This window comes from Centroberyx gerrardi, chromosome 20 (genome assembly GCF_048128805.1).
Source record: "Centroberyx gerrardi isolate f3 chromosome 20, fCenGer3.hap1.cur.20231027, whole genome shotgun sequence".
NCBI classification, from domain to species: Eukaryota; Metazoa; Chordata; class Actinopteri; order Beryciformes; family Berycidae; genus Centroberyx; species Centroberyx gerrardi.
The window spans coordinates 11,380,912-11,394,377 of record NC_136016.1 but is presented as its reverse complement, the minus strand read 5'-3'; the positions used below and the strand labels follow the sequence as shown (position 1 = coordinate 11,394,377).

At 46.0% G+C, this 13,466-nt stretch overlaps 1 protein-coding gene across 1 annotated transcript in view; it reads right to left on the bottom strand.

Moving 5' to 3' along the window:
• The window catches only part of LOC139913741 (PH and SEC7 domain-containing protein 1), a 39,302-nt gene extending 28,908 nt beyond the window's left edge, over positions 1 to 10,394 (bottom strand). The window contains exons 1-6 of the mRNA XM_078290840.1: positions 10,245 to 10,394; positions 9,336 to 9,803; positions 3,776 to 3,967; positions 2,826 to 2,906; positions 1,244 to 1,356; positions 697 to 755 (exon numbers count right to left, since the gene is read on the bottom strand). Of these exons, the coding sequence (XP_078146966.1) occupies positions 697 to 755; positions 1,244 to 1,356; positions 2,826 to 2,906; positions 3,776 to 3,967; positions 9,336 to 9,803; positions 10,245 to 10,342 (1,011 nt within the window). The 5' untranslated portion in view covers positions 10,343 to 10,394. The remainder of the gene's footprint in view (positions 1 to 696; positions 756 to 1,243; positions 1,357 to 2,825; positions 2,907 to 3,775; positions 3,968 to 9,335; positions 9,804 to 10,244) is intronic.
• Between the last annotated feature and the right edge of the window lie 3,072 nt (positions 10,395 to 13,466).

Genomic DNA, 13,466 nt, shown 5'->3' with positions numbered 1-13,466 from the left:
GATGATGAAAAAAGCAGTGATGATTATAAATAGAAGATACTGTAACTTTGGAGTAATGCAGGCTGGACTCATCAATAGTGGGTGGACAGAAATCTGGTATGATTACGATTATGATGATGATGATAATAACAATGATCATGATGAAAGAGTCATCACATCCATCAGTCAGTCCTGTCTTTGATCATGATGATGATGATGACAGTGAAAACAAAGATCAAACGTGTTTCCCGAGTTGCCCTTCCCTAAAAGAGCAGATCCCCTATCCAGTCACCTCTATAGCCACTTTAATTAATCATTCATCCACAGAGCTGTACTATCACAGAAAGCAGCCGCCAGTGGCCTAGATTTACAAAGGGAGGCTTTGACTGTAAAAGTAGCGGATTTATGACGGTGAAAGGAGCTCAGCTGGCAGACCTGCAGACCCAGATCAGCTGGTGATCAGTCTGGGTCTTATATTTCCCAAAACTATCTATCCAGTTAATCAAAAGGGGCTTTGAGGGGAATGTGGCTCTTCAAACTTTTCATTCTCTTCGTTTATCCTTCTTCTGACTGAGCAACCCTACCTGGGACGCTTACAATACACACATAGATAGACAGGGACGTTTTTACGCACACATACACACATGTATGTACAGAAGCGCAGACACAGATACTGACAAACACACACACACACACACACACTCTAGTAACACTTACATGGCCGTGTAGATCAGTGTTCAGCAGCATAAGGGCACAGGTGAGAGTGTGAACTGCATCTAGAGGATGAAAACAAAATATCATTATAGTTTCTCAACACGTTTGTATTTTGTTTTTTGTATGGTAAGTTGGTGAGTATGGTAAGTATTTAGTATTTGTAAGTTTAAAAAAACTGTGACTACATGAAGTTTCTCTCCAAAATTATATTTCCACCCTTTGAAAAATATGAAACCTATTGTGTTGAATGAAGTCCAATATTGTATGTGTGACGTATGATGTACACTATGTTTTCTGTACTCACATTGCTAACTGAATTTCCTTTGGGAAAATAAATGGTATTGCATTGTATCGAAGCTCTTTATTGAATATTAGGGTTATTGGCATTGTAAGACCTTTTTAAGATAAGATAAGATAAGATAACATAGCACTTGATTGAACTCCTTGGGGAAATTCTGTTTTTTTAAGGATATGTGTATTTTAAAAATATTTAGCAATAGATTATTTTCCATTTACTGGCAGTGACAACGCTTCCCTACAGAGCACTTACCCTCTGATGGTATGATTTTTGGGTTGCAGTTGAGGTAACGCCTTGAAAAGTGTGACAGCACCCTCTCCCTCTCCTGAGTCTCCCCCATCAGGGCAAACTGCCTGAGGAAGGTCCTGACATCACAGACAGATGGACAGTCAGTATGACAGGGTCAACAAGGTTACTATCAAATATGGAATCCATTACAGATCAAACATTACCTGTCTCAAATTTTAATGAAAAATAATATCCACTGAAATACTCTCATTGTGGTAGAGTTACTTTTGGATTAAAGGAACTTTGTCCAAAACCCTAAACATTAAAAAATCCATAGAGTGTGCAGATAAACTACCAAATTACAGCTGTGAATCATCATCCCCCTAACAGCTGTCAATCATTTTTAAAGATATGCAGGATTATATTTGTGTCCGATCTCCTTTTTCCCATTAAACATGTTTTTGTATGATCCAATAAGTACTGACCTATTTTTGGAAAGTACCTGCAATGTGATCACTGTATTTCCTACAGCAGCTGTAACTGATTAGGCTACTATTTTTATGGCCAGATTACTGTAATCTCATTATATCATTAATCAGTTACTTACTATTTACTAACTGAGGCTGAATAAACATCACATAGACAAAGGTAAAGTCATTTTGCAGTGACCAACAGGAGAAGACAGTGGTTGTACTGGGCAGCACCCAGGAGTGAATGTATGAGACTGTATGAATGTGAGGCAGAGTGGAAAAGGAGCATGCTCAGCAAAACCCTTCTCTGGATAAATGAAGGTAAAAAGAAACACACTTATAAATCTTAGTGGAGCCGTGGATAGACTGATTACATGAGGTTACTTACAGTACATACAAACTGTCATTTCATGCCAAATGCAAGGCAAAAGCTGCCCTCTAGAGAGCAGTATTATCATCCACTGATTACAATGATGATCTCAAGATATCAAGAGAGTGCAGCTTTGCATCTCAATGAGGCACAGTCACAGTCACCACTATGCAGAAGGACTCCTTTAAAAAAGTATGTGTTCATTGGTGTTGGGACCAAAGTAAGAAACTGAGGTTTTGACCGCAGCCACAATTAAAAAATCTACACATTTATTTCTTAATCATAAATCTTTTTTAAGACAAACTTACTATCCACAGTCAATATTTAGCAGCGTTTGGCTGGTGGTGGAATTAATTTCTCACCCTGGTTTTGGACCTTTATGGGTTTATTATAGGGCTGGCTATTTAAAAACACTAACTTTCAGTAGTGTAACAATTTTTTTGTATCAATATTTGGATCAATATTGATTTTATCAAAAGGCATCAAAAGGTTTAAAAATGTTGTATTATGATGGGATCTTTTGTTTTCTATTAGTTTAGCGTAATTTCTCTACTGAGAAAATCAATTGAGCACTGTGTGAAAAACTCTCATGCATAATGAAATGTGGTTTCATTTGACAAAAGTAAGTAAGTAAGTATTGTTTTAAAACTTGTATTAATTTGAGTATCGTAATTATGTGTATTGAAACATTTCCAATGCTACCCAGCACTGTATGTATGTATGAATGCTGAATGTATGGCAGGTATGTGTATATTTGACCACTCACCGTAACGCCTGGTCAACAGCGAGGCCTGTAAAGTTGAAGAAGCTCAGATACTCTTCTGCTACCATACGGCTGAAGTCATTACTATAGCAAGATAGATAGATAGATAGATAGAGAGAAAACAGGAAAAACAGTGACCAAACAAACCACAAAATGTCAATCAAACACTCAAATGCTGGCTTTCTCAGCTCAGTCACCCGCCCCAATTCGGGCTGTCAGTCAGTGCACACCGGCACAGTCAGCTCAGATACAGACTGGAGGCCAAAAAAACCAAAAAACGGAGATTCCCAGGGTGCATCTGTCAGAAAGGAGGAAACCCTTTAATCTCAAATTCTTTCTCATCAGCGCAAGCAAGCAACTGACAGACTGACGGGCTGATCCAGCAGCACAGCAGCGGAGGAGTGCAGACATGCAAAAAACATGGCACAATTTAGCCAGAATGTAAAGTCACATACAGTATGTACAGGAAACTGCACTGTGTGCACTGACCCTGCTAATGGATTAGCATTCATTAAATAAACATAAGATGCAGTAGAAAGGAGATCAAATAGCATCTACATACAGTATATAAAAATAGACGTTTCCCTCAATAACATGCAAATTGACTGTTATTTTACAGTACTTTAAACCTTTGTTAAGAAGAATACTACATAAATATAGCTTATTATTATTAATAGAACAGTACTCTTATTATTAATAGTAATTGTAGCGGTAGATGTGGTAGTAGCAGTAGTAGTAATAGTAGTAGATGTAGTAGTTGTAATACAAGTAGATGTAGTAGTAGTAGTAGTAGTAGTAGTAGTAGTTGTAGTACTGTTTTTATTGCATACATAAATAGCAAATTATACCACAGTAGAAATAATAATACTTCTAAAAGAAAATCAGTGCATGACTAGCAGGATTTGCAGACACCAAGAGATTCCCCACAACAAAACAAGACTATAAGAGCTCACTTCTTGCTGAGGTGGCGCGCCACGTCGGACTTCCTGAAGCCATCCAGGTTGTAGAGGCGTTTGGCCAGGCGTTTGGCGGCCGCCACGTCGGCGCGGTGGCTGCCGTTGGTGAGGGTGTCGCTGCTGCCCAGACCCAGTCTGTCGCTGAGGTCCTGGTCCAGCTCCGAATCTGTCGCCAGGCGGGCCTTCTCCCTGCAGAGAGAGAGAGAGGGGGAGGAGGGGTCAGAGGTCGAAGAGGAGAAAGAAACAGTGAGTGACTGAAATAGGACACAGTGAGACAGATGGACAAAGAAGGATGTATGGGAAGAAATGGAAAGATAGAGGTTGGAAAAGGAAGTAGCAGAGGTAGAGAGATGGAGAAGTGGAAAGTGGGACAAAGTGAGAAAGAGGACAGATAAAAGAAAGAGATTGATGGTTAATTGAAATGGGTAGAGAGAGAAGGGTAATAGGGGATCAAAGAGGAATACCACAACTACTGCTACTACTACTAATTATAATGATAATGATAAAGTAAAATACATAATGGGAAGATAAAAATAGAAACCTGATCAAGAGAAAATAGGTTAAAAGAAAGATAAATAACTGTAAAATGAAATGAGATATAAAAAAAAACAACACAAGATGAATGGCAAGTGGATAGCGGAGGATGATTATAGAGATAAAAGGGATTTTAGTAGTAATATTAGCAGAGAGAGGTGGGAAGGAGGAGTATGAGAGGATGGAAATAGGCATATAGACAGGGAGAAGGAAGGCAGAGGGAGATCATGAAAAATTTACAAATTAAAGAGTTTTTGATGTTAGAGAGCAGAAAGGAAAACAATGAGCGCAAATATGCAGAAGCAGAGTTAAAAAAAAGGCTAAGTACAAGAGTTAGAGGTCAAAGTTTTAATAAATGCAGTAATGGTGTTATTTATTTTTGCACGCATTTAGGTGTAGCATAAAGTATAACAGAACTTGTCCAAACTATTCCATATTCACATGGTTATCATACACTTGAATAATACCTCCTCTCAAAATCTCCCCCTTTCCGCCCATTTCCTTGCTTTCTCTTATCATTTCCTCATTAAGCCCCTTCAAAGCATTAGCAAATTCAGAAGTACAGAGCTTATTATATCTGAATTATTCTGTGATAATAATTTAAGCATGTTATGTCACCTTGGAGCCAACAGAGAACTACTTTTCTGGCTTCTGTTAGAATATGGATGATAGAAACGAGGTCTCTGAGTTCATGCACTTAGAATTCGACATGTTTTTCAGGGGATGCTGAGCGTCGCTGCTGCACAGTTGAAAGCTGTGTAACCATTCTTGTCACGCCAGCCAAAGAAAACAATGACAATCCAACAGCTCAGATTTGTATTCCAAAAAAGCAAGAAACGGCAACACTTCCTGAACAAGCGGAGCTCGCGTTTGGATCTCTTGACGGCGGAACAAGCCAAGAAAACACACAGCGCAGGGCCTCGCTTCCCACACTGACACATCCTTATCTATGAGTCAGGCAAATCTCACCAGAGCAAACACTGTAATTAATAACACGGGCTGACTGGTGAAGAAAGCTTGGTTTCACATAGTACACAGAAGAAAATCTGAGGTGAGTGCAGAGGTAATTTCACACATTTCAACTCTGCAGCCTTACTAAACAGGCCTCTAGGTTCAGTAGTGGTACAGTAAGCCATCATATAGTCCATAGTTCCAAGTTCTCCAACCTACATTTACTCTGGATCAAGTATCAGTCCTGCAGCATCCACCGCAGCCAATTCCTTCTCAGATGTTATGAAATGGAAGGTAACAGGCCTGTTGCAACACAAAACTTGCAAATAAACCTGACCAGTCCTCACAGCTTCTGACAGCTAAAAAGAGAACACCATTTGAATTTTCCATCTGGCCAAAGATAATATTCAAATCTCTGTGAGTTGCATGAGAGACAGGAGCGACAGGTTCATGGGTGGGAGCTTACCTGTGGCGGGACCGCCTAACCGGCAAATACCTCTCCTCTCCGACCGCAACTGAGCCATGACAGCAGAAGACGGAGGGCGTGTTCCCTGCCGTCCCCGTCCCCGTCCCCGTCCCCTGCCCGGCCCCGTGCCTCAGACTGCTCACCCGACTGACCCCTCCTCTCCTCCTGGCCCCATAACCCGACCGCATCACCACTCACTAGTCGCCCCACTCTCTGTCTTTCCACGCAGAAGTTAGTGCCACGCGAGTGCGGTGCGACACCTGTAGTCGGCCCCTACAGGCCCACAGATTAGGACATTCCTCCGCCTGGCTTTGAGTCTGTCTGAAGTAAAGAGGAACTTCATGAGTCCTTTTTTCTCCCCTTTCTCACTTTTCCCCCTCTGTTTGCTGTCATTTGATCTTCACAGCAAGTTTCCTCCCCCCCCAAGTAAAGGAGCTGTTTGTCCTGCGGTGCCTCTCCCTCTCTGTCTTTTTCCCTCTCAGTCTGTTTGGTGTTGTTTCTGTTCCTCTTTGCACTCCTCCCTCTCTCTCTCTCTCCCTCTCTCTCTCTCTCTTTCTTTCTCCCTTTCTCCCTCCCTCTTCCACTGTGTAAACTTTAGCACTGTCCCCTGCTGACCTTGGGTTCTAAGCATGGCATGAAACTTGGCTTGTCTTTCACCCAAAATCCCTCTATCCCCCTCCCCCCCCCTCCCTCTGTCCCTCCCTCCCTCCATTCATTCCTCTTTCTCCCTATCTCCAATTACACACACTCAGTATTTGCATCTTTTGGGGTTTTGTATACATTCCAGTCTACCTTGTTTCTGCTGTGAGCTTTTTGCACACCTACAGAGAAAACAAAGATACAAGGTGTCAGGTTGAAACTCCCAGAAATATCCACTAGGTGTGTGCCTCCATATTGTTTCCTCTACAACCATGACTGCCCAAGGGAAAGTATAGGTAGCCTTCTGTAAACATTGTGGCCATTGTGGCGTCTGTTTACAGCATGCTCTTCATCAGGGCCGGCATGAGGAATGTGTTAAGATTGGCTAACTAGTTAGATTAGGCCAGTACTGTACTATAGTCTCCTTTCTGCCACCTGTTTGCATTGTCTCATCAAGAGCTAGCACAATGCCGGGGTCCTGAGAGAATTCCTAGTGTCAGCCTCTGCTTCAACGGTCTATCATCGCATAATTGGACCCCCTCTCTCAGTCCAATGGCCAGCTCCGCACAATGAGCCTCTGTCTAACGGCACAGACCGTCTCAAAAGGGTGATGTGAGGGAAGGGAGGGGTGGCGTCAGGGGGGGGGAGTGAAATTCCAACTTTTATCAAAGTATGGACAAGCCTTCAGAAATATTTGCCCTGTTGTCTCGCTCCTGGATTCCACTGCTCCAGGGCTGCGAGAGTTGGGCTGGTCACGAAAGTCTGATAACACCGGTGTAATGTAAACATTTACCTTACTAGTCCAGCATGTATTGGTTCTCATATAAAGGGATTTAAGTGATCTGGAAGTTGTGGAAAGTCCTAGCCGTACCTAATCTGTGAGTATAACTTCAAATACACTCAATAACATCTTGGATAGGGGCTTTTAAACTGAAGCCTCTGTACTGTTTTTGACCCTTTCGGACAGTATTTGTGCATTGATCAGTTCAGTCTGGATTATGTTTCATTTTTGTGTCAGTGGACAGAGCTTTTCCAGCTACACACACAATCGAGCCACTGTTCAATAAATGGCAGAAGACAGAAAATTGAATGGTCGTGGAAAGACACACATACTCAGTACTGTTATTAGCAGGATGGTGGAGGACAACTAGGACTGGCCTAATTATCCACAGTACCCAAATACCAAGACTCACAAGCCACAATATGTACCCGTCCCCCCCCTCCCTCCTCCTTATACAGACACACACACACACACACACACACACACACACACACTTACCCTCCCTTACAGACTGCAGCAGGGATTTTGGATCGGTTAAAAAGAACAAAATCAATGTGGATAGCATACTGGGCAAAAAGGGGAAAAAAGGTATAATAAAGAAATAATGTTTGTCATTGTTGCTGCTGAAAGTGCCCACCTGCATTAGCTTCACCCTTGGTATCACAAAGGACTTGAGCGGTGTGGCTGTGGTCCTCTCCCGCCATCTAGTGGCCTGAGAGACAAGGTGACCCGGTGCAGTCACTGTGCCTCTGCAGTGCTGTCACACCAAGTTAGGGTGACATTCACCAAGCCAGTCCACCTCACTGCCACACACAAGCACTGTAGCGGTCATTTCTTTACCATAAGTGATTATTATAGAGAGATAGACACTTGTGCCTGACCTCAATCACACTTGAGACTCATATCTTGTGGGTAGTAGGATGGATTTAGAAAGCGACTGTTTTAGTGATGCTACACTATGAGAATACAGCATATGACAAAAAGACAAAGGATTCTGGATAGAAAATAAAGTCCCTTGATTTGCAGGTGGGAGTCCAGGGAGAGTTATAATGGAGTCTTTGGGCCTTTGACTGTGAAGGTGAGTCCTTGACTGCTGCAGCAGCCATCTGCCTCTGTCTAACTTGCCTACAGGAGCCATCTAACACACACACACACACGCACACACACACACACACACACACACACAAAGCGTGCACTTCACGCATACATCCATGTAAGCACCCACAAGCACACATGCATGCGCACACTCACACACACGTGCATATATTCACACTCATACATACATGGAAATATGCACAGATGGACACACACACACACACTCACACAGACACACACACACACACACATAGCACACATCCACCGCCTGCCTGCCAGACAGCAGAGGGACCACAGGCAGCCTTCTAGCGACCTTCACTCCAAGCCACTCTGCTCCAGAATAGCACTGCAGCGCTGCTCTGTGCAAGGAGAATGGCACAGATGGAGACTCATTTATCTGGAGACTGACAACGCTCCATTACTGGGCTACTGACCTCAGAAAAAGGCAATCAAAAAGGCATTAATATTAAATTAACATCAAAAACACTTTAATTTGTAACTGCTTATGAAGTTCCTTCCACTACTACAACAGAGGCAGTAAGATACAGTTCATCCAAAGGAAAAACTTTGAAAGTCACTCATGTTTCAACAGTTTATAATTTCAAAAAAAACAACAACCATACTTTGGATTCCTCTAATAGCTGCAGTTTCTTTTGTTATGGTTCTTTCTCTCTGTGTGCCTGAGAATTTGAAAATATATTTGTATGTGGTACATATTCTATGTATATGACTGAATGCTGATCTAGATATGTGTATAGATTATATGACGTTGTCAATAACACTGAATGATTGATACAATCCTACATTATTATTCTTTGCAGTTTGGAGAGTGACAGGAAAGATAGGAGAGAGTGACAGAGGGCATGATGACAACGAAGGCCAGATTTAAACCCATAAATCTGGCCTAATGTTGTGAGAACATGGTACACACCTTAGTTTAGCTTGGTAAAATCACCAAAGCATGAATCACCTGCATTTCAATTGTCCACATTGCCTACCTGCCACATTCCTACTACATTCACAAGACATACAAATACACCTTGACTGCTGTTTGTTTTCTTCTCCACCAACAACAGCACACGCTAACTCACCTGGGGAAGGAGAAAGAGGGGTTGCTGTACCAGCTGCTCCCCAGCCTCGCCGGCTCTCCTCCTTTGGGCGGCGTGTCGTCTGAACCGCTGCTCAGCCTCTCGCTGGACGGGGCGCGGGTGGCGTCCGAGTCCCCTGTTACGGTGAGGATAGAATCAGAGAGACTGGGCCTCTCATCGTGAGCCAGCGGGGCGAAGCTGAGCTGGACGATCTGCCGGGCGCTCTGGCAGACCGGTCCCTGGATGGCCGGGGTTAGCGTGGGCAGGTCAAAGGTCAGGACAGTCTGGGTGCTGGAGGTCAGCAGCTCCTCGCTGTCCAGGCTGTTGTAAGATGTCCCCTTGGCCCGGTGAGACTCCATGATGCTCTCAAAATGGCGGCTGAAGGTGTCCTCTGAGGCACGGCGAGGACCGGAGACCAAGATGGGGGATTTCAGGGCAGGGTGGTGGTTGTCAAAGAAAGTTTCCAGTGGTCTGGAGAGACAGAGGGAGATTTTAGAAACAGCAACACTGCAGTGTTTATAAAGATAGGTTTAAATGCATTTACTGTAACTAAGAGAAGATCTAGGAATAGGTCTTTCACCTGAACATCATATTGTGACTGTCTGTGCCAAGCTGTATAATATACTGTACAAAAGTTGTGTCTAATTAATGCAAAAAATGCCACCAAACTGGTTTGTGGTCTACTTGTGAAACTAGGCTGCGGGTGAGATCAAAATAGAGATCAAAATATGGGTCAAGGGAAAATCCTGCCTAACTAATGTATTCTTGAACCTCGTGTGTGTGTGTGTGTGTGTGTGTGTGTGTGTGTGTGTGTGTGTGTATGTGTGCATGCATGTGTGTACAGACCTGTGTATAAACATGTGTGTATGTATTCGTATGTCTGTTTTTCTGCACACATGTGCTCGTGCTCACCTTTTCAGCAGGTGTCCAAACACCTCTGGCTCCTCTTGGGCTGCATACTGCCTCTTCCTGTCGTCTCCTTGCATCCTCACACTGGCCCAGCTCACCATTTCTTCCTCCTCCTCCTCCTCTTCCTCCTCATCTTCCTCCTCCTCCCCCTCCTCCTGCCTTCTGGCTCCTCCCACCTCCTCCCCGTCTGTCCTCTCATAGGCCAGACCGCCCAGAGGGCTGCTGCCTGTACCCGAGGTGCCCAATACGCTGCGGTTACTCCCAAATGCAGAGTCAGCATCTTCCTGTTCAGCCAATAGCACCTCGTCTATGTCCGTCTCGCGGTAGCAGCGTAGTGGGACGGCGTCCAGGTCAGTTTCTGAATACTTCAGGGTCCGCCGAATGATGCCGGTTTTGGGCGACGTCCCGGCCACAGCAGGGGGAGGGGTCACCAGCTCCACCTCCACATGCTGCACCTCATGATTGGCAGAGAGGAGAGGCAGGGAGCAAGGGGGAGTCGGAGTGGGAGACTCACTGGAGTTACCACTGGGAGGAGCTGTGGAGGCTTCCAGGGAGTCTGCAGAAAATGAAATATAACCCTTATTACTTTGAGAAATGTAATCAGCATTCCAATGCTATATTTGCTACACAGGACTACACAGGAAACACATTTCAATTCTTCACTTGCTCTCATAGTTGATCCTGTATCATAAAATATATTCAAAAGCACAGATCCTCATATTACAAGTATGGTTTCCTAAAGGACATACAGTGACATTGACACACTAGCCCAGCAGTGCTACTTGGCAGCCTTCTCTATACCATCTCCACTGGCTCCAATTCAAATTCTGCCTCGTGAAAAAGGGCAGAAAGGAGTAAAAAATCCCTTAAATTTTCCACTCGAATAACATGAAGGCTGATCTGCAGTGAAGTTACAGTTGCTAGAGGAAATTGTGGTGTGCATGCTCTCACTTTTCTCCCCCCTGCTGGCAGCCTCCTCAGCAGGAGTCCCGAATAAAAACTCCCACTTGGCACGCGCTATCCTTTGACAGTGGAGCGAAGGCCCGGGCACTGCGCTGCCACTGTCCGTCTGGAAAATACATACAGAGAGAGACTTTAACTCGTAATGTTACACAGTACGGTATAAACTCTACATTCTCCACATTTTCAGTTCATGAGGTACACAGTATCAAAACAAACATTATGGTTCAAAGCTTTGTGATTTCCATTATCTGTTGTACTCAGATCATATTTATAGGGTGTAAATAAGATTTCATCCAGTGCTGACCTGTATTCCTGAGGTGGCAGCCCCGGTCTCATTGCTCTGGTGACTGGACTGACTGGACTCTGGAGACACACAGTCCCTGTCCCCTAAGCTGCCCGTCACCCCACTGGAGCTCCGCGAGGATGACCCTCCCATCGCTCCGTTCTGGTCCACCTCTGGAGGCTCTTCGACCCTCAGCAGGCGTGGCTGCTGCCCTGCCCCGTATCCCTCCATCTCATCGCCCTCTTCATCCTCATCACAACCCTCATCCTCCTCTGGGGAGTCCAGCACCACCGGTCCCAGAAGCAGGACCTCCCTCCTCCTCTGCTCAGCTCGTTTCTGCTGGGCCGTGGGGCTCAGAGCCCTGCGGCTGTGTCTGGATTGACGGGCAGGAGCAGGGGCAGAGTTGGACTCAGCACCAGGGTCAGGGCTTGGCCTCGGGCTGCTCTCCTCCACCTGTCCCCACTGTTGCCTGGATGTCCAGCTGACCGGTGCCTCCTCAACACCCTGATTGATGAAGAGCCTGCGAGCGAGCTCTGTGCAGTCCCCTCTCTCAAAACAGCTCAGGTCTCCTCTCCTGTCCAGGCCAGGGGACCAGGAGTCTCCGGTGTACTGTGGGAGCTGACGCCGATGCAGGGTGGGGCTGTCCGGTGCTCGGAGCTCAGCTCGGAGTAGCCTGGGGTCCCTCATGGGAGAGCTGAGTTCAGTGGGAGGATGAGAGGGGCGGAGGAAGCGGGAAGGGAGGGCGGGGGAACCTGGAGCCACTGTCTCCGCTAGGATGGAGTTCTGATGCTGGGAGTTCTGAAGGCCGTCCTCCTGTTGTGTGTCATGGTTAGTATATGTGTTTGCTTCGTGCGAGTGTGACTGCGAGATCGAGTTTTCAGGCTGGTGAGAGTCAGTGTTGTCAGTTGCTGGCGTGTGCTGGCCGTTTAAAGGGATGTTCATCTTAAGTGTTTGCTGCTGAAAATGTTGTGCATTTGGAGTTGAACTGTGAAATTCTCCAGGGTTTGAGCCGCCGATGAGCTCACCTAAAGCATTGTGCAATGAGGACCTCCTTGCCTCTGTGAAAATAGAGGACACTTTGGTAGCCTCCTCTGCTAGCCTGCGGGCGACTTCGGGGCTGTGAGCTGGAGAGGAGGGTTTGCTGTCACTTAGCTGGTTCATGCCCTCGACTAGATTATTGCCAAGTTGGAATATTGCTCCCTGGGGCGAGGCGCTCCTGTTACAGGCCCTGTGAACGCGTCTCTGGGTGGCCGGACTGCCTGCCGCTGCTCTGTCCTGTCCTGGCCAGTGAAGAGGACTCTGGGGCTCGACATAGGACCCGGGCCTCGAGTGAGGAGGTGTGCCCAAAGCAGACTGCCTGGACTGGGAGGAGAGCTGGTCTGAAGCTGGGCTCCGAGGCAAGCCACAAATGACCTGGCTCCTGTCTGTGACATTGTCGCTCGGGAGTGTGCAGGTGCTTTGACGCTGAACAGGGGACCCAGCCCAGGACTGGCAGCGTGGTTGTTGGTTGTAGCGTGAGGCTGGGGTGTGCTCAAGTGCATGGGCTAGTTTAATCCTCAGCAAGGGGGAGCCAAACTCCTCCACAGCCCTCTGAGTAGCTGCCCTGCCAATGGGGTCAAGGGGGAGTTGGCGAAGGCCGGGGGAGAATGTCTGCTGGTGACTTCCTGGGGATCGGAAGGCCAGCTTGGGACTGGAGCTGCAGGAAGAATCTGGACTCCCAAACCAAACCGGGTCGCTGAGCCTTTTGCGAAAGTGGGAAGGGGTGGATCTTTCCTCTCTGGTCCCTCTCTGGCACACAGAGCTTCGTGGACTGTCCACCGTCTTCACATTGGCCTTCTCGATGTAGCTGAAGGTGACCACAGACCGCTTCCCATCGCTGACTTCCTCCTCGCTGAACCTCTGGCAGCCGGAAGGTGTGTGAGGGGCAGTGACCCTCCCAGAAGAGGATGGCGGTGGGGAGTGGACAGTAGAGATTCCAT